At 37.7% G+C, this 21,012-nt stretch overlaps 1 protein-coding gene across 3 annotated transcripts in view; it reads left to right on the top strand.

The window, feature by feature from the left end:
* The window catches only part of plch2a (phospholipase C, eta 2a), a 143,085-nt gene that overhangs the window by 91,797 nt on the left and 30,276 nt on the right, over positions 1-21,012 (top strand). For all 3 annotated transcript variants that reach the window (XM_087780686.1, XM_087780687.1, XM_087780688.1), the window contains one exon: positions 19,580-19,726. In XM_087780686.1, the coding sequence (XP_087636812.1) occupies positions 19,580-19,726 (147 nt within the window). The remainder of the gene's footprint in view (positions 1-19,579; positions 19,727-21,012) is intronic.

Genomic DNA, 21,012 nt, shown 5'->3' with positions numbered 1-21,012 from the left:
ATTTTAAGAATAAATAACACTTTTCTAATGTAATTACACGTATATGTCAAGGTATTGTTTTGTTTTTTTTCTGTATTTTCGTTTACCATTCTTCAAAGCCATCTGTCGCCAAAAATAAAATAAAATAACAAAAAATATATATTATTAAAACATTAAAACAATTATCTGCATATTTTGTTCCGTAAAGCTAAATAATAATTAAATAATTAATTAAATTCCAATAGGATTTCTAATATTATAACTAGTTACTCTGGATTTTGGGTTTGTTTGACTCAAGCTAATATTTTGACACTATCATTTCCCAGTATAAAATACAACCCCTTGGCACCAGAATTTGAATTGCTGATCCTCATCCCCCTCCTGACCTACAGAAACATGGTAGTTGCAGTTTTAATCATGTCTAGTGTCCGTTTAAGTATCTAAATCTAAATTTGTTAAAGTCTGTATTTTACTTGCACAAGGAGTGTAATACAGAACCATCTCATGGAATGTTCGATTTCAGTCTTTGTGCATCTTTATACTCCATCGTAAGTTATTGATTATCAAAGAGATCAGATTCACAACCAATCTGGAATAAATGACATCATCTAAAATACAAAGGTTTGTGTTATTCCCGATGGTTTATCTGAGTAAACCTTGGTTTTGTGCATTCGAGACATTCCACAAATTCCTTTCCCAACTCCAACCTTTAAAAACACAAGCAATGATTAAGGTGTTAACAGATTTGACAAGCTTTGACACTTTAGCTCAGTAGTTCCATCACCACGAGCTGAGATTGCAGCAGATGTATTTTTAGATGTGGAACATGTTTCCACAGTTTTCCTCCGCCGGCGTCGGCACAACAATGCAAATTCATCAGTCGCTCTTTCATCCCGAAGGTAACACTAACTTTATATTGGAACCGGAAAAAAAAAACCTCCAACATCTCCCTCATCCAGGGACTGACGGCAGCCGAGTGTCGGGTCACATGACCACAGTCTATTCTGGGTGCTTGTGTGGAGACGAACCATGTCCTCGTTGTTTTCACTCGGTTGTGCTGACACGGCGCAGGAGTTGCTCACGGCCTGATGGGGGCGCTTTTATTAACTGGGGAGCCGCAAGAATCCGATGATGCCGTCTTTACTGGTCGGATTATTAAAAATGCTGTACGAGATGTTTCTTTAGAAGCAATATCATGTATTATCTGCGTACATAGATGGTGTTTGTACCGGGTTTTTTTTTGCAAGAAGGTATCACTGCACTAGTGGCTACATTCATAAAAATGAATGATGATGCTTCATGAAGCAGTGTTTTCAGAGTCCACTAGTTGGCGGTCTCTGCACTAGTTTCCTTAGTTTTGAACAACTGTTCTAATGAAACATCACATTATTTTTTAAAGTGATGGCGCCACCTACTGACCTCTAGACAACATGACACTGTTTCATGAAGCTTCATCAGCACATCACCATTGATTCATTTTCACCATCACATGTCTTTTTTGTTCGGAACAAAATGTCCTCATTTCAAATCAGTTTTGATTTTCAAAATGCAATTTCTACTGTTTACGCTTGATTTAGATTAGATTAGATTAGATTAGATTAGATTGACTTTATTAATCCCTCTGGAGATCTTCTTCGGGAAATCAGGTTTCCGGTTCACAGCAGACAATAGAAGGTACAGAAGCAAGAACAAGAACAAAGTGCAAATTAAAAGAACAAAGTGCAAAGAGATGACAAAGTACAAATATAAAGAGCATAGATCAAAGGAGAAAAATACAAAGATCTTAAACAGATACAAAGATCAACATCAAGTCAAATCAAGTCAAAAATCAAGATTTGGTCGGCCCTAAATCATCCTTAAATAAAATGTTAAAAAAATTAGAGCGACCTCTTTGCAGATAATGTTGGCTGCAATTTGCATCACATTTTCCAAGCTGTCCTGAATGCATCACAGCAATGAGACATGCCTGTGTTTGTGTGAATATTCAGATAAACTGGGCGTCTGAGCTATTTTCGAGGCGCCGAGTACAAAGTAGCAGATAATTAGAGGAGCTTCACTGCCGACTTTGTTCTCCCCACTATGTCTCCTCATGAATACGTCGTCTCTGAATCGAGCCAGAAACAAAAAAACATCTGTTTACAAACACCTAAAAAAAGAAAGTACTTGTGTCTCTTTCTTGCTTAACCTAAACTACTGGGGAAGAAGAGGGTGTTTGTCTGGATATTTCCTACTCGGTCCTGAAGGCATCACAGTGAGAATCTTCTTGAGCGAAGAGACATTTTCTGTCCGTAATGAGGTCGGACTGGTCGTCGTCTCAGAGGACCTGAGGAAGCAGATGTGACAAAGAAAATCTGTTTAGCGTCATTCAAATCATTTAAACTTAGATTTTAATCTTTAAAAAGTTGCTTTTAAGTATTTTATGACTTGGATAATATACAGTCACTTGTGATTATTGGAGTTTATGGCTGTGAGAATGAGCTTTTGTGTCTTTTTACACATTTTTTTTACTATATATTTAACATTAGTGTGTGTTTTGATTAGAGTTTGATTAGAGAGATAAGAAAACACAGCTTTATGTTTCAAAATGTAAACATATGAACTTAAAAATGTCATCAATGAGCGAATTTAGGTAATGAATTAAAACTTTGAGCAATTTATTTTTTTAAAAGTACAATAAAAAAGTGTTATTTTTTCACATTGTTGTTGTAAAATTGTATTTCTGAAAAATGTATTAATCATTGTTGATTGAAAAAGAAAAGAAATCATACAATGTAAATATATTATATTTATTTATCAAAATTTTTGTAAATCGCTCGTTTTTTTATGCTTTAAAATTTGCCAACACTGTCAGTATCCGTAAAATAAAGGAACATCTGCAACAAGTTTAAAAAGTATTTATGAAAATAAAGTGTAAATAAAATAAAGTCATCAAAATATCATTTTACAAGTAAACAAACTTCCATCTGAGAGTTAAGTTGAAACTAAAAACTAACTAAAAACAAAAACTAATATTGCTTACTTGAATAAAGAAACAACCAACTTTCTTTACTACGATAAAATCACTTTTTTTAACTCGAAAAACCTTCAAAAATCACTTGTTTTTTTGTCTCACTTTGCTGGTATTGTTGAAACAGACCCATTGGCAGGTGGGGAAAAAAAAGGAGAACAAACATCCATCGGCAGTTGATTTTGACAGAATTCCAAAAATATATCTCTGGTTATAAAAGGAAAAACAACTGCTGTCGTATTAGCATTTCAAAGATGGAGCCTCGACTCGCTCTTCTCCTTCTACGACCACTTTCTCTGCTGGGTCAGCACTTTTATCTCAGAGACTCTCCACGGTTTCCTCCTCGCCGTTGTTGCCGTCTGTACGCAGATGATTCCGATTTCTCAAAAACAAATGTGTGTGTGCTCGGCGGTGGGTTGGATTTGCACACACTTTCAAGGGATTTTGGGAAGCTAATCTCCCCCCCACTGACACACGAGCTCACACACACCAGCACAGCTCTGTAGCTTCCTCTTTGCCACTTTGCCATCTGGCGGCTTCAAAAGTTACGCTAGCTGCTTCGGCTCTTTTCATCCGACGGGTCCGACTTCGGGGAAAGAACCGCTGGGAGGCCGAGCTCTGTGCCGCCGTCACAAACCCCCCCCCCCCGAAATATTCTCGCCAAAAAAACTGTTACTTGATCACGCTTTGATTGTGTTTGTCTGCTCAGATGAGACCAGTGTCTTTGAGTCTGAGCTATTTTTGAGCTACAAAGAAAGTCATTAGAGAAGCTTCACAGCCGAGTTTTTCCTCATGAATATGTAGTTTGCTTCAAAAACACATGAACTTAAACTGTATTCAATTAATTCTGTTGTAATTCAAGATACACTAACATCATAGCATCTGATTGTTTGAAACATAAAGTGTATTAACTCAACTAGCTACTGAAAATGTACAATTTATTGGTGGAAATACCTTTAGCGACTATCAACCGAGTATTAATCAAACCCTAACTACAAGACGACTGGATGCACAATTTTGTGAATGTTCAATTTTCACCAAATTAAATGAATTCAAATAGAGATTTTATGAAGTTGTGAGGTGTGTGAGAAAACATCTATACAACAATATATATTGCAACGTGGCTTTTTGGAGGATATTGAATCGATACTAAACAGCACTTTATTGTTTTATTGTTTATAAACTTTGGCCTTTAAATCATATTTACGTTTTATCATTCAATTAATTGTGTATAAAATTAAAAAAGATAATCTATTTTTTATTTACAATTTACATACAAATATTCACGGCTTTTATTCAATTTTGTGTCGCAAATACACTTCCGGCCACTAGATGGTAGCACTCATTATCAACAACGATTAAATCCCACAAGATCCCAGTGATGACCTAGCATGAGAGGATACAGTGGACTGGACATTTGTGAAGAGTTTCTGGTGGAGACCATTATAAACACTATCTTAAATTTAATGACAGACACAATGACACGATGACTCAGGACCAGAGGATACAGTCGAATCTAGCAGTTTTTAAAGCTGATGTTTGGACATATTTTGGTTTCAAAACAAATCAAATCAATTACAACTTCGTCAAGAGTCGTGTGGTCTGTAAATTCTGCAACACCAGAGTCAAGTACTCGACAAAGCAAATATATCCTTGTTACTACAGTATCACAATATATTGTATCGTTGCCCCAGTATCTTGATATGTAAGTAAGTAAGTAAGTAATTTGTATTTATATAGCACTTATGTATGAATTTTATCTTCCGATTTCCGATACACATTCATATAAATTCAGTTTTTTATTTACAATTGAAATATTCAAGGCATTTGTTAATTTTTGTGTTGCAATTAAGCATTGGGCCACTAGATGGCAGCAGTCATTACATCTTCCGCAGCTAAAGGAACAATTTAAAAAACCCTCAGAATTCCCCGCGTTTACTGGGGACGAGAGGATACAGTCGACTCCAGCAGTTTTTAAATAATGCTTGGATATATTTTGGTTTAAAAACAAATGAAAGCAATTACGACTTCATCAAGAGTCATGTGGTCTGTAAATACTGCAACACCAGAGTCAAGTACTCGACAATACTACACATATATCCTACAGTATCACAATGTATCGTATCGTCGCCCCTGTATCGTGATGCATATCGTATCTCCACGTCTCAACTATATTTAATGTCTTTCTTAACGTCATGCTCCTGAGCCTGAGGTAGATACATGTCACTCACACTCTCGCCCTCTCCTCATTAGCTTAGCATCCAACTTGCTAAATAACCCTCCATTTCCTGACAAATGGTGCATTAAATCAGGCAGATTTTTGGCGTGGCGGCGCCCGTGACGTGCGTCCTCTGGAGCGCCGGAGCAATAATCCACAACAACATGTGCAGGAGGGCATTAGGAGATGCACCCACTGAGCTGGAGTGCTCCTAATTTGTCCGGGGTCCGTTCCAGGCTTGATGTAATATCCTGCCCCTGTTATTTTTAGCAGCCGACAGGGACCTGGAGCAGCAACTCACACCTATTGTCTTCTCACAGTTTCGCTCTTTAGGAAATTCTCTTTAAAAAACATGAATCTGCAGCATCTTTTCATGACAAATGTTTCCTTTATTCCATCGAGTACTTCTTTCCCTGCACACGAAGACATGTCATTAGTTATTTAGCCTGCAGGTTACCAGATTCCGGGCGAGGAATTGATTAAACAGCTCATTGCTTACTGCAGAAACATGTTGGTCCAACGTCCCTGAAGTAGACGCGTAGTTCATTTATAACGTTGCCTCGTAGATAATAGGGCTTCGAGCTTCTGGTGAATATGTCATTTTCACACTCCATCACTGCAGGAGACAGATTTTAAGGGTAAAAATGTCTCATTAAATGGACAAAACAAGACTTTTCTTCAATTATTTTTGTATTTTCTTTCTTATTTAGTGATTTATTCTAGTATTTTCTTCTCTTAACCAAACAATAAATCATTTATATTGTCTTTTATTTGACTATTTTTTTCCACTTTGACTGGACATTTCTTAGACTTTTTAATAATATTTTTGAGTTAACAAGGATTGTCTAGACATAATATTGGACTTAAAAAAATAAAAATGTCATGATTAAGACTCAGATATGCATCACAAATATTTGCCTTGATTATTATATTCGACAAAGTAGTTGATACAATTTAAATGTGTTATATTTATATGCACAATAAATGATATCAGCCATGAACAACTTGAAAAAGTAGATTAAATAAAATGTTAAAAACACAATAATAGAATTGAAATAGACTCATCAATGTCTTATCAGTATTTTTAAATGGAAACAAACAAAAAAAAGCTAAATTAATGATTAATAATTCCAGCTTTATTATAAATATTCTTCCTTCCAAAGAGAGAGAGAAGGAAAGTCAGTCTAATTGCTAACGTGTTAGCATCATGAAGGGAGCAACATCATGTTGTTGTTTCCATTTTAATTGTTGTCACTTAAATCACCGACGCACAACAGGATCGGAGGGATCCGCTGGAAGTCTAATCGTACGTCGGAGACTTTGTAAATGACAGCAGGAGGTGGATGGAGTATGATGAAACACAGCGACTTGATTCATGGATGTTCTCATTACTCACAGCTACGCAGGGTTGGAGAGATCGCAGCTCACTAGCGGAGAAACAACGCGTCACTTCACACTCACACTCGCACACCCCCCCCCCCACCCCCCCCCCACACACACACACACACACACACACACACTCACACTCACACACAGTCCTGACTGAAGGAGAATTCATGCGCCTGGTAAATGGTTGTGAGGAACAAAGTGGTGATTCCAGTGAATTTAAATCACAATTGATTTGTGAAAAAAAGTATAATAATTAGAATAATTCATGATGATCACTATTTGATTTCAGTGTCTGTTGGCGCCCCCTATAGCTCTGTTGGATAACGCATCTGTGTCTGTAATTAGAGATGGTGTTGGTCTGTAGTATTTTCCAACAAGGTCAGTTATGTGGCTGTTGTTGAGCACAGAAAATGTCACAAAGGTGTGAAAGGGTTTACAAATTTGTAAGTGTACAATTTCCGTGATCGGCAAATGCACTTGTTCTACATACTTGTTTGACTCAATTTACAAATGTGCTACTTGATTTACAAATGTGTAACTTGGTTTGAATACACGTAACTTGATTAAAATATGGGTAACACAAATATGTATCTTTGTTTACAAACGTGTATCACGATTAACAAACGTGCTACCTGATTTACAAATGTGTATCTTGGTTTTAGAACATGTAACACAACTAACAAATGTGTTAACAAATGTTTAACTCGGTTTAAAAACTTGTAACTAGATAAACAAATGTGCAACTTGATTTACACATTTGTAACTTGATTTTCAAATGTTAAAATACAATTAACTTGATTAAAATATGGGTAACTTGATTTACAAATTTGTATCTTGGTTATCAAACATGTAACTCCATTAAAATACTGGTCACTTAATTTGCAAATGTGTAACTTGGTTTGAATACATGTAACTCCGTTAAAATACTGGTCACTTAATTTACAAATGTGTATCTTGGTTTAAAAACATGTAACACAATTAACAAATGTGCTAACTGATTTTCAAATGTGTAACTCGGTTTAAAAACGCGTAAAAACTTGCGACGACGACGTGACTACTCTTGGCGTATCTGTGTTTCCAGATTTATGCATATTTATTTGAAATTACACATTAGAGAGTAACGCATTTTCGCATCACAATACAGATACCCCAACACATTTGTAAAACCTTTTACACATTTCCGACTATTAAAACGCCTGAAGTTCTGTCGTAGATCCAGGTGTGACTCTGTCCGTGGTTCTGAAACCCTCCAGCACCAAGGACAGCTCACACCATCTGACCCCGGAGCTCAGAACGAAGCAGTAATTCTACCGTTAAGGAACAAAAAGTGACTCCATGAAACCCAAAGCTTCCCCGAGAGAGCGATCGCTGGCTCCGTCCAGAGCAATCAGTCCAGAAGGTCACCCTGGGGTCCACTTGAACGGTCAAGTGTCTGCGCCCTCACCATGATTGTGCGACTCTAGAGACACACACAGACACACACACACACCGGATTTAATCTTTCATAAACTTTTTAATCATATCTTTGAGTTAAAAAGTGGTTTTCTATCACAATGTATTGGACTTACAAATATTAAGTTTCATCCTTAAACACACTGACGTATTGATCTTTGTTTTAAAATAAATACAAGTTTTATTTAATTATTATATTCAACAATGTTGCTAATACAATTTAAATAATATATTTATTTTCTTTTTTTTATGCTATTTTATATATTAACACCAGGAATTTAAAATTTAAAATTCTAATGTCCTCAATGTTGGTCCTAAATGTTCCCGATGTGGGAAGAATAAAGGTAAAGTATATCATGTCATATAATAATAATAATAATAATAATAATAACTAAATGAATAACACAAGACAGTGAACTGTATCAAACAAACAACAAAAAAAACTATCTTTTTGGAAAAGTGTGATAACCCTGCAGGAATTGAAATACTTCTATAGACATTATCTTTTATATTAGACACGTATATATATACAGTATATATATATATTTTACTTTCTAGAGGTTTTTTTAAATTTCCTTTTTGATTATTTATTTGAATTACTTTATATGGAATTAATGGGAGTTTTCGCTGTGAAAGTCTGAAAAAATAACTGACTAGTTTAGCGATTTATTTTAATTTAAAAATAGTATTTATTTCTGAATATATATTAGGTCGTAACAGGTTTGCAAATCATTGCTAAAGTTTGCCTTATTTCACAGCTCGTAGGTAAATAAATAAAGAAAAAGTTATTTAAATATTCAAGATGCACGAAATAAATAAGGTTCTGTTGTTGTTCAACGTCATATTGCGTCGACGCATTTTTTTTTTAAAAAAAGGATGGAAAACGTAAAAATAATAGTCAGTAAGTAAGAAAGTAAACGTATAAAGTAATTGAAAAAAAATATTTGTCTTCTTTAATATTTGTATTTTTATTTGAAAAAAAAAGAAAATCTCACGTGTTTTGTCCTCGCGCACCTGAACGCATCACGCTCCTGGCGCAGGTGAAAGGTCATAAGAAACCACATGTTTGCTCGAGGTGGTCTTGAGGAACAGATCTGCTCGAACGCAACTTTTTGTTTTTAAAAAGTTAAATCCGAATCTTTTTTTTCCCGTCGTTTTGTTCACGAGACTCCGTTGTTATGCCAAAAGTCGCGAGTTTCCATGACTCGGTTTACCTGTCGCACCTGAAGGAGAAGGTGACGAAGATCCAGATCTACGCCACCTGGTCCAAGGTCGGGAAAAGATGCAGTAAACCTAGTTTGTTATTCTTTGAAAACATCTTTTCCAAATGTGTTTATGGAAAATACTACAACGAAGCCAAGCCACGGGGTCAAGGTGAGTTCAAGTCTCTTTCGCTCGTGACTACGAACCCCAGACGCCTTTTCTATGAACGCAACATATCCCGAATTAAACAACAAAGCGGGAAGTTTAGATTTATCTTCTTAGAATAAACGACACGTACGCGGAGGGAAAGTTATTTGTATAAAAAGAGTCAAACGCCAACCATCGCAATGGAGTTTGGCGCAGGCTAGCGCTGCTAACTTAGCCCGTTTCACTTAAAGTTGGACAAAAACTTTATAAGACGAAAACTTGACTGTGAGATTGAAATATTGCAAAAATAATATTCGAGTTAATTTATGTGCGACTGTTTTTCTTCTCGTGTTCCATATGTTTGACTATTTTATTTATCAAATTGTGAATTGTACATGTGTAAAATTTGTTGATTTAATCAGACAAGTATCGTTTTCCTGTAGTAAATATTAATAAAATGGAATATTTTAGTTTAATTCTAGTTATTTGTTCAGGCTTTTCCTTGATTTTCTGGAACTCCTGTGTTGTTCTCAGTATTATCTTGACCTTTAAAGTATATACTTTATTGAATATTGTTTTGATTGTTTAAGCGCTTTGTGACCCTGGTCTGGAAAAGCGCTATATAAATATATATTACTTACTGATTTACTTACTTATATTCGACTTTGAAAATGTCATAACTTGCTTAATAATAACCCTATTTTAAAAAAAGGGTTGCTATCATTGGAAATTTTGTTTAACATAGAAATATAAATGTTGTATATAGGGATGTTATTTATTGTTAAATTATAAAGTTTTGTTTTTTCTCAATATATGAATAGAAAAATGAATAGCCAAGTTTAAAAAAACCACACCATACGTTGTTTATATATACAGTAATGGAAATGGTTCTATAGTTATTAAATTCAGGAAATTATTGTTGTAATGTTTCAGTAAACAAGGCTGGTCCGACTAGACCAGGTGGGTCTGAAAAATGAATGGATTAATTGAAAAGATTTACGACTCCCATATACATGTGTAACTTGTATTAACTTGTATTAATGGAGATTCCAACTAACATTTTACTCGCCTTGGATGTGAAGTTGTCCGAGATTTGTGGCACTTTCGATACTTTATTTTGAAATTCTTGACAAACGAAGGCATGTGTTGTACATCATCAGTAACGTTGTATAGTGACGATGTGATTGCGTTTGATCAGGGAATACAGTGGTGTGGTCGCTATTCACGTTGACCTATATAAACTATTCTAAATTCAACTGTGTGCCCCCCGGAGACCACATGTCTGTGGTCAGAGAGCGTTTGACGCGTCTTCACGTGCTCGGACTGCTTCAATGTTGGCCGCATTTTGGAATATAGCTTCTGTAAAGATACAATCTTTCACAATTTATACCTAGAAATGTCAATAAACAAGAGAATGACAAGCACTTTAAGTACCACAGTACTATCGCCTGCTTGTTTACTGGCGTTTGATTCTACCTCGGGTCGGAGAACTCGTTTGATAAAGGAGTGAATTCACTCGGTTCTTTGGTCTTCCAGAATGATTAGAGGTCGGTGTCCAGGTGCACTTGCTTCCTTCGCTGGAGTGTTCTGTCAATCATCAGATTTCACTACAAAGCTCCTGGACCTGGATTACTGCTCCAGGGATTTAGGATTGTTGTGCAGCCAGCAGGTTTCTCATTTGTGAGTTCCCAAGTCTTCGCTGCTGCCTCTATTAGGACTAAGAGATGGTGTTGTTTTGAGGACGAACATATTCTTTCTGACAAGATGGTCCAGAATATCTCAGGATAATTCATCAAGCGTTGATACCAGGGATGGACTGAGAGATCTTTTCTAGGCGTTTTTTTTTATTAAATTTCAAGCATTTTTTTTCTCCCCGCTTTTCAATGAGCGCACAGAAGAAAGGTCTTTTTTTGCCGATCAGCAACATGTCTTCCGCGCTCATGTGTGCGACAGCCACGGCAGACGTACCTGGACTCGCCACCAAAGGAGCCTTCAGCGAGACGCTCGATGGGAAAGACAAGAACGAGCTGAAGATGAACACGTCTCAGCCTCGATCGGTGGACGAGTTCTTCTGGATAGGAAGTAGCATCGCCGCCTTCTCCAAGTGGAGGCTCGGCTATATGGGTGAGAGGAACGTTACCGAGATGTTTTCTGGACAGATATGGAATATTCCTGAGCCATAATACAGGAATAAATAAGGAAAAATTGATATTTTATTTCCATTTATTTTTAATTACGGTACTTCCAAAACATATCACGAATAGTTGTGTTTATATGAACAATTTTAATCAACGTACTTATAATTAATCAACTAACCTTCTAGAACTTTCATGTTGTCGTTCAGTAGTTTCCCCTTAAATTGTTGCGGCTCAATATCTAACAAGAGAAGTTTTCGGTTGAAAGGTTTTGTCGTGCTTAATATAATGAGTGCATTAAAAAACCAGGGGCTTCGTTCGTTCTCGCTTAAAGATGCTTTTTGCACTTTCACCGCTAATGTTAAAAAATGTAAAACACGGCGCTTCGTCGAGCCCCGAGGCTTCAAATGAATGTCATTTGCAAAAGCTTTTCGGACGACTTTAATTGCCCTCCTGAGAGCGTTTTTAGGTGTTTGGAAATTTAGCACCTCGAACAAATGCCGTCGTCAATCGTTACCAGAAATCCCGCTGATAATAAAACTATACTATTGTATCGATAACTTGCGTCTTGATTCATTACCGTCACTTCCCCCCAAAATCTAGTTTAAACTCGTCCCTTCATCCGTGAAGGATTTTGCTGCTATAAAAGTTTGGATCTCACGGCCATCTTGCATTTGGAAGTACGAGGCTGCAGAACTTAAATTTGACTTTACCGTAAAAAGGGAAAATTGCCTCGTTTCCCGAAGTCCTTAACAAATAATAAATATTGAAAAGTTAGTAAAGTTTCCTCCCACGGTCCAAAAACATACAAAGGTTAATTGGAAAATTGTACTTAAGTATCAGGCTGTGTTTCCTGTGACAGACTGGAGTCCTGTCCAGGGTGTCCCCCCCGCCTCTCGCCTGAAGAAACTAGGATAGGGACCCCCATAAGGGAATAACTAACAGAGAACAAATGAATGAATGAATAAAAGTAAGGACATTTTCCGTAAAGTTTATTTCTTCATCATTTTGTTTGGAAGCATTTGCAAAAGCAGGTCCCTGGCCATTAATGTTTGGGGTTGGGGTGAAGCTTGGGGACCCCTGGTCTAGTGAATGAAGCTCCTCGATGCCAACTATTAATCTAGAATCTCTAAAAAACAAAATGATAGATGAATAAATTCCTAAGCATACGACATGTATCCTTATGTTTCAAGGATAAAAACTATTCTGTTATCGAACAGCACTGAACGGATTTCAAAAATACGTCGTTTTTTTTCTAGATTCATATTTCAATAAAGTTCATATAAAATATATTTTTTATTTACAATCAACATGCCAATATTCCCAGCTACTAAATTACAGCATTTTTGTATCGCAATTAAACCTCCATCCACTAGATGGCAGCGGTCATTACAGCTAATCTGCTAAAGAACAGTGAAATCCATAGAGATGACTGGGTACGAGAGGATACAGTCTAAAAAACAAAACGATAGATGAATAAATTCCTAAGCATACGACATGTATCCTTATGTTTCAAGGATAAAAACATGTTTTTTTTTCCTCCCACTTAATTTCCAAATGCATCACCATCACGGTGGTCTTTCTCGGCTCTTCGTTCATTTATGATCCAAACAAACACCGCGGTGTGTGACATATGGTCTCGGCACAATCCCCGGAGGCTTAACCCAGTGCTCTCGGAGGAGCAGGAGTAGTTTACTCCACCTGCTCGTCCCACATTAGAGTCGGCGTCAGTCTCCACGTCAAACCCCCACTTATGCTACCTGAGCTCCGCTTGACCTCGTCCCTGTGCCCCCCCTCGTTCCTCTAATGCCCTAAAAAAAACTCTGAGGAACCGAGATTCATGGCAATAGATTTCACTTGACTTGACCATGATCTTTGTAATTGAGTCTTTTGAGGAGAACGATTTCAACTGCGCTTTTTTTTTTTTAACCGGCTCCAGCTTCCACACCCGATTTAAATCTAAACTAGTTACCATGGCGACGCACCTAGACTCCCACTGAAGACGCCTCCTTTTGTGTTTTGTGCTCCACTTTATTGCGCTTCCCCCGAGAGGAGGCTGCCGGAGAACGAGGCTTCTTATTTATTCATGGACCTTGTTTGGTTTGTTCATTAAGTTGGATGATTTTATTAATATTTAGAAAATTGTTTCTTCGCCGCACAAAGTTTGCGCAAAAACGAGTAGATCATCTGTTTTTTTTTTTATTTATTCAGGAGTTGATTAACCGTCACTGTCTGAACGTAGCCACTGGCAAATTCTGCGGAAAAAAATCCAACACGGTCAATTCCCACGGTCACATTTCTGCAGTTTCATCGGTTCTATAGGCTCAAAAGAATGAGGTGTCACATGATCTTTGTAAATTCCCCGCGACTTACTTTCCATCGGCTCCCTCTTAAGAATTAATTGCGAGGCGACACCATGACGCCGAGCGAGTCCCAAAACCACTGGACTGTTGGTTAATTGATTACACCGGCTTTTGCTTTATCGCTACTCCATAGGCTACGGCTAACCTTTGCGAAGTCTGGAACTGGGTCACGTTCTCTTACTCTGGCGTACTCTCGTATGCTCGGGTTGAGAGTTTTTTTTTTTTTTTTCTGGCCCCGAACCGGCTCTTAAATAATACACCGGTTCTTTTTAAAAAAAACCCTCGACTGTGAGCCACTTCTGCCCTGCTGGGATGCTGTGTTCACAGAAGACGCCACTGGATGTAGATCGTCGCTAATCGACAGGGTGAATTATTACCTCTGCCAATGTTTTTTGTGTGATTTATGTCATTTAATTTAATTGTTTTTGGTAGTTTCATCTGTTTTTCAATGTTAATCATTTATTTGTAAGGCTTCAAAACGCCGCTGCTGCTCACATCAGGTGTGTTAGAAAATATATCGCAATGTTTTTCTCCATGATACTGTTTCCATAATTGGCAGCACTGTATCATTTCTTTTGTTTTTTTAACCCCAAAAAATGTATTTGATATAGTTCTTCAATTAATTGTATTTTAATATGCAAGATACTGGTGATTGCTGAGGACGAGAGGATACAGTCGACTTGTAAAGCTGATGTTTGGACATATTTTGGTTTCAAAACGAAGGAAAGCTGTTATGACAACACCAGAGTCAAGTACTCGACAATACAACACATATATCCTTGTAACTACAGTATACATATATATCCCAATATATCGTATTATTATATGACACTGTATTGTGATACTTGTATCTTATGGCCAGATTCTTGCTAATATATACCAAGCTTGCATGTACAGCTCTGTTCCAGGGATGCAGAGAAATCTGTTTTTTTGTTTTGTTTTTCCTTTGGTATCAAAACTTGCATCGTGATTGTATAAAGTACTGTTGATGTCAAATGATAGAAAGTAATTGAAGGTGAAATTAAGCATTAATTCACCGAACATGTGTCGGTTTGAAACATACTTTTTTTTTTTTTGCTCTTTTCCCACTTTTAAATAAATAAATTCAAGTGAATTGAATCCCTGCCAACAAAAGTAAAAAAAAACGCAGTACTTCTGGTCTCTTTGGAATATTTCCGTGACACTTTCATTTTGAACTAGTTTTCGGCGGCTCAGCTTGCTGGCGAAAAGCCATTCACAATTTGCCCTAGAAAATTTCAAAGGGCACCATTTCTAAGAACAGGTTGTAAGAGTTTTTTAAGGTCGAATACAATCACTTTTAATGCTATTTTTTTTTTTTTCGTCGTCGCGACGCAGCTGGATCCGAAGTCATCCTGTTATAATGCTGTTCTGAGGAGTCAAGACTTACGACCTGCTGTGATGCATTCAGGGGCAGCAAAGTCGCTTCTTTGATTCTTTGTATTGATGCATATAAGTTCTCTATAGACTGCAAACTGATGCTTAAACACGATCCAATCTTTATAACCGGGTCACAACAAGTCTACTTCCGAGGAACGCTGAGACCATCAAGGTCTTCTCTGTTGGGTGTTTTAACTGGTTATTGGGTCATTATTCTTTCACTAGACGATGATTCATTCTAGACCATCTCTTATGAGGCGATTAAAAAAAAAACAAGTGTTTGGGACCGTTGAGGATTTTTTTACTGGGTCATCTGAGCAGGATCAATAATGAAGAGGAAGCCCTGGGCCGCTGGGTTTTATTGATCCCCCTCAAAAGTGGCGCGTTTAGAAATTGGAAGGGTCAAAGGTTACTCATTGTTACAAGTGACAATCAATTAAACAAATCAAAAGCCTTAAGGATGATGCGTCAACAGGATTTTTGGACTGTTTAATTGTCACCAATGGAATATGTTGAAGTAAAGAAGCGACATCTTCGCTGGAGTCACGCGTTTGAAAAAAAAAAAAATGTTTTCCTCCCTCGTTCAGGAAAAGCGGATTTACCGATCGAGTGCCAAGAAGTTACCGTGAAGCTAATGCCTTTTTCATCAAGCGTACCGTGGGGGCGGGCTGGCAAGGAAAAAAAATGAAGATGTTATCATGTACAAGGATTCTCAATTCTTACAATAATCTCATTAAAGTGGTCTTGTTCGGTCGTGTGTGATATTAAAAGAACATCTTGCAAAGATAATTCAGGCATTTTCTCTTGGATTTAAGCCACAAAAGTGAATATTCTGATCTTTATTTGTACAAAAGATGGTGATTTTGGTCCATTCCAGACTTGGTTTCCAGTTCATTATGTTTCATAGACCTTCGTGTCTAACATGCGAGTACATAACCATGAGTTCCACGGTCGGTCGATTGCCCTGAAAGAACTATTGTCCGTCTAGACACTGGCACTGGTGGAGATCGTGTAAAAGCTGCCATCAATCCTGCACCGATCAGGGCCTGAATGTGGCTCTTAGAATCATTTCTACCAGCAGTGATGGATTGCTGCTATTGACTGCACTGGATTGTGGGTGGGCACCCGCAGGCTGTCCTTGTTGTGGTTGAACTTCTTTTCTAGCCCCCCCCCCCTAAGTGCACAGGTCTTAAACCTCACAGATGTTTTAGTGGAAATCCGACTATATACTTAACCGTACTGATCTTTCGCTTCAATCTTTTCCTTTTTTCCATGTGTTAAAAAACCTAAAATACTCCTTCACGGAAATGAATTGTATATCTTACTGTTCGTATTGTTCTTGTCAACACCGATGCTTTTATATCAATAAATCGGATTTTATGATGTATATTAAAGGCTTGTGATAAAATAGACGCTTAATGATATTAACGCACTGTAACAACTGTGAAGTATAAACTTTATTAAATGACAAAAGCCAATTTTATCATCACTAGATGATTTTAACTTCCTTATATTTATCTCGAACCCAACATTTTAATACTCTTTTTGTCTGACAGCACAAATAAAGAAAATAAATGAATTAATATGTCAATGTTTTCTGATGATATGTCAAATCATTTCATTTTTTCAGCTGTAATTTTCTATATTTTTGCATGCAGCTACTATTTCTATGAAGCTATCTTGCTAACCTGCGGTTGTATTTTCGGTGCATCATGATCACGTAAAAACACGGCTGTAATTAACACGTGCTACTTGCTAGCTCGTCGTTAAAATGCTACATTTAAGTGTAGATCAGTAAGCTATGCTAACACTAATACTCCTCCTCTGTGTTGGCTCCTCCCTTTTGACCAATTTAATAGTTTCTTCCCAGATAACTAGAATCTTGACAACACGTACGATGGTCAGGATTATGAAAAACAATATAGTATTAGGAGCAAATTCTTGATTTTAACAATACATTTTTTAAGATACTCCAAAACATTGTCCAAAAACGTTGTCCAAAACAAATGCTCTTCATGTCAAAAATGTTTTCCCAATTTATTTTGAGTGAATACATATAAAGGGTCACTTGTTTAAAAAAGGTATGGGTTGTTTCACTGTTTTAATGGCAGTCAACATTTGCCACGTTTGTGATCTACAACCACCTCTTGTTCTCATCGTAGTTTTTCTTTCATTTCACTGTTCTCCGGCTGTCTATCAGTGCGTGGCATTGAATTGGCACGAATGATCGGTTCATTTAAACGGGTCTTTAAAAATGACTGGGACGGAACAAGTCGTTTGGGTAAACGGTTAATTTTGCGTTGAGCGGAGCGAGTTCGAGGCACAAATGAAAAGCAGTTACGATTTCATCAAGAGTCATGTGGTCTGTATAGTCACGATCATGTATTCTGTTATTGAACAGCACTGAACGGATTTCAAAAATACGTCGTTTTTTTTCTAGATTCATATTTCAATAGAGTTCATATAAAATATATTTTTCATTTACAATCAACATGCCAATATTCCCAGCTACTAAATAACAGCATTTTTGTATCGCAATTAAACTTCCATCCACTAGATGGCAGCGGTCATTACAGCTAATCTGCTAAAGAACAGTGAAATCCATAGAGATGACTGGGTACGAGAGGATACAGTCGAATCCAGCAGCTTTTAAAGCTGATGTTTGGACATATTTTAGTTTGAAAACAAATGAAAGCAGTTACGACTTCGTCAAGAGTCATGTGGTCTGTAAATACTGCAACACCAGAGTCAAGTACCTGACAATACTACAAATATATCCTTGTTACTACAGTATCAATATATGGTATTGCCGTCTGTAATCTTTATACATGTATCTTATGGCCTTATTCTTGCCAATACACACACCAAGCTCACATGTCCAGCTCTGTTAATATCCAGGGAGTTCAGAATTTTTTTTATTTTTTTATCTTTGGTATCAAAACTTGCATCATGATTGTATAAAGTAATAGTAGAAGAGCTCATTGGCGGAGGGAAACGGCTGCACCTGTAGATTCCTAGATTATACTGATGATGTCAAATGATAGAAAGTGATTATTCTAATTGAACGTGAAATTAAGCATTAATTCATTAAACATGTGTCAGTTTGAAACATACATTTTTTTGGCTTTTTCCCACTTTCAAATAAATAAATTCAAGGTTTACAAACTCGCACAAGCAACTTGAATCAACAAAAGTAGAAAACGCAGTACTTCTGGTCTCTCTGGAATATTTCCGTGCCACTTTCATTTTGAACTAATTTTTAAAAGTTTAAAACAAGATTCTCCGTCTCTCCTCTCAAGATATATGTTCCCAGTTATATTCAACTCATTTACACTGATGTATCCGTCAATGTTGTTCGACGTCTGTAATTATAATTTAATTTCACATATTATACGCCGAAATATGCAGATTTATTCATGGTTTGTATTCATGCATTGATTGCGGAAGATAAAGATAACCTAGCCAGGTTCCCGAGGAGTCTGTGTGAAGACACTGATGATTTTAGATTTGTAAATTTAGATTAAAATTATGTTTACTTTGAGGGAAAAAACGATAGTGTGAAAAGTGGATTTGGTTGTGTCTCGGTCCTCAGATGGCAGGAACAGCCTCTCATGTTGGCACACGGCCCGTCATCCAGTCAGCACTATTGAAACATTTGGCAACGACTCCACTCCGTGAGCTTGATGAAGACTTTCATGGTTAAAAAAAAAAAAAAAAATGAGAGAAGAGCGACAGATGTGACGGAGGACGAGTCCGTTCATTAACCTGTGTGTGGAGGACGGCCTCATTTCCTCCTCGTAGACCACTGATCCAATGAGACTCTGATAATTGATAGAGCGGCCATGTGGTGTCTCTGCCAGCGGGCGAATCCAGCTCAACGACGACTACGGCGTTAACTCCGCCGAGCAAAGTAATGCAGTTAAACATCCGCCCACAATGGAAATAACATCCATATTCTCTTGTCAATGAGTCTCGGTCGAGGTCTGTTTATTAGCGGAAGCGTCGGTCCGTCTTGTCCGCCAGTGTTCTCGTTATATACTCGGCAACAAAGAGATTTGTCAGAGGGATTTTAGCTGCCTCTGTTCCGTGTTTATCAGCTCCCTCCTTTTTTCTCTCTTCCTCCCACAAGACGAGCAGAAAGCCTTGGGCACTGACAGCCATATCCAATGTGTTTACATTTCTGCATCCTCTTTTTGTGTCACGCTGAGTGCACACTCACTCCAGTGCCTTCCCAACTGACAAAGTTTTTTTTATTTTCCTCCCCTCTCTCCCTTCTACCTTTTTCCAGTGGAGAAATGTATGAGCTCCATGCAGATGGGGACCCAGATGGTGAAGCTTCGCGGCAGCTCCAAGGGACTGGTGCGCTTCTTCTTTCTGGACGAGCACAAGTCCTGCATCCGCTGGAGGCCGTCGCGCAAGAACGAAAAGGCCAAAAGTGAGTGTTTTTGCTTCGCGCCCGAGTCACAAGAGAGCAGCGTTTTTCAACTCTTGTGTGTCTCGACTGTTTTCTGATGTTCGTCCTGTTCCAGGAGAGGATTGAGAAGGACGAGGAAACAAAAAAAAAAAGACATTGTGTCTATTCCCAGAAGCCTGTTGTGATTTGGCTCATAAAGCGGTGGTAGTTTTAATGTTGATATCTCACTTAACGGAACAATACACATGGGTTACTACTATTCCCAGGCGTTAGTTGCAAGAAAGTGTAAACAAATTAGCCATCGATTCATCGGGGAACGTCTTCCAAACTCTATAAAATGGAAATATTTGAGTAAAAAAAAAAAAAAAAATGCAATCCTGCCAAGTTTTTATGTTGCCGAGGGGAAATGGAAAATCACAATTTTCCGTCTTCTACAAAAAGCACTTGAGGGACTAAACACCGCATCAACATTTATTTCAGTAATGTAGATTTACACCTTTTTTAGCGTTTGAAATGCCAACTGGCTCGATGGGAACCCACATGCAGAACACACTGTGTGACAGAACAATCCCTTGTTTCTTGTCCCACAAATTCATACACGTGTTCCTCCGTTTTTGAGTTATTTAGCGAACAAATGGGTAAATATAAGCCTGTGGACGACACTCCAGACAGAAAATTCAAGTAGAAATATGGACAAGAATCCAAGGTGAGTTGGTTTGAAGATGGACTTCCATGCAGATGGACAAACAAGAAGTCAATATATTCTCTTAATCGGGCAATTTAAATGTAAAGGATGGCGAAATGAAGCCGGACTCTTTTATCAGCGCTGGTGCTGCTGACTGGCTCTAGGTTTTCCCACCTCCTAGGATTTTAATCTGCTGTTTACAAGCAATTCATTTCCTGTCGTGGTATAGAATAAAAGCGGGGCGGCAGTTCTGGGCGACGGCGGAGCATCTCAAGGGGGCTCGGTTTCCTGTTGGTCTCTATCTCTGAGCTTAATAAGCTTCTTAAGTCAACTTAATTATTCATCAGCTTTCCTCTGCCCGGGCAGGCGCTTTCACACATGTGAAAACTCGCTTTAACTTAAGCTCATCCCACATTTGCAGTCCTAAGTGATGACGGGTGGGTTTTAATTCTGGAGGATAAAGAAACTTATAAGACTTGACTATTGCACTTGACGAGAAAAATCAAGGATGCTCGCATAAAGTTGTTTTTACTCCGTCATCTATTATTATCGCTTAAAGATTACATTTTTTGGCGAGTCGGTCTTTCCCTGGCAACTAACAAACGTAGTCATTTCTTCAATT

The sequence above is a fragment of the Callionymus lyra genome, chromosome 19, assembly GCF_982586985.1.
Source record: "Callionymus lyra chromosome 19, fCalLyr1.hap1.1, whole genome shotgun sequence".
NCBI classification, from domain to species: domain Eukaryota; kingdom Metazoa; phylum Chordata; class Actinopteri; order Syngnathiformes; family Callionymidae; genus Callionymus; species Callionymus lyra.
Note: the sequence above shows the minus strand (reverse complement) of the source record. Positions and strands in the feature narration are given on the sequence as shown.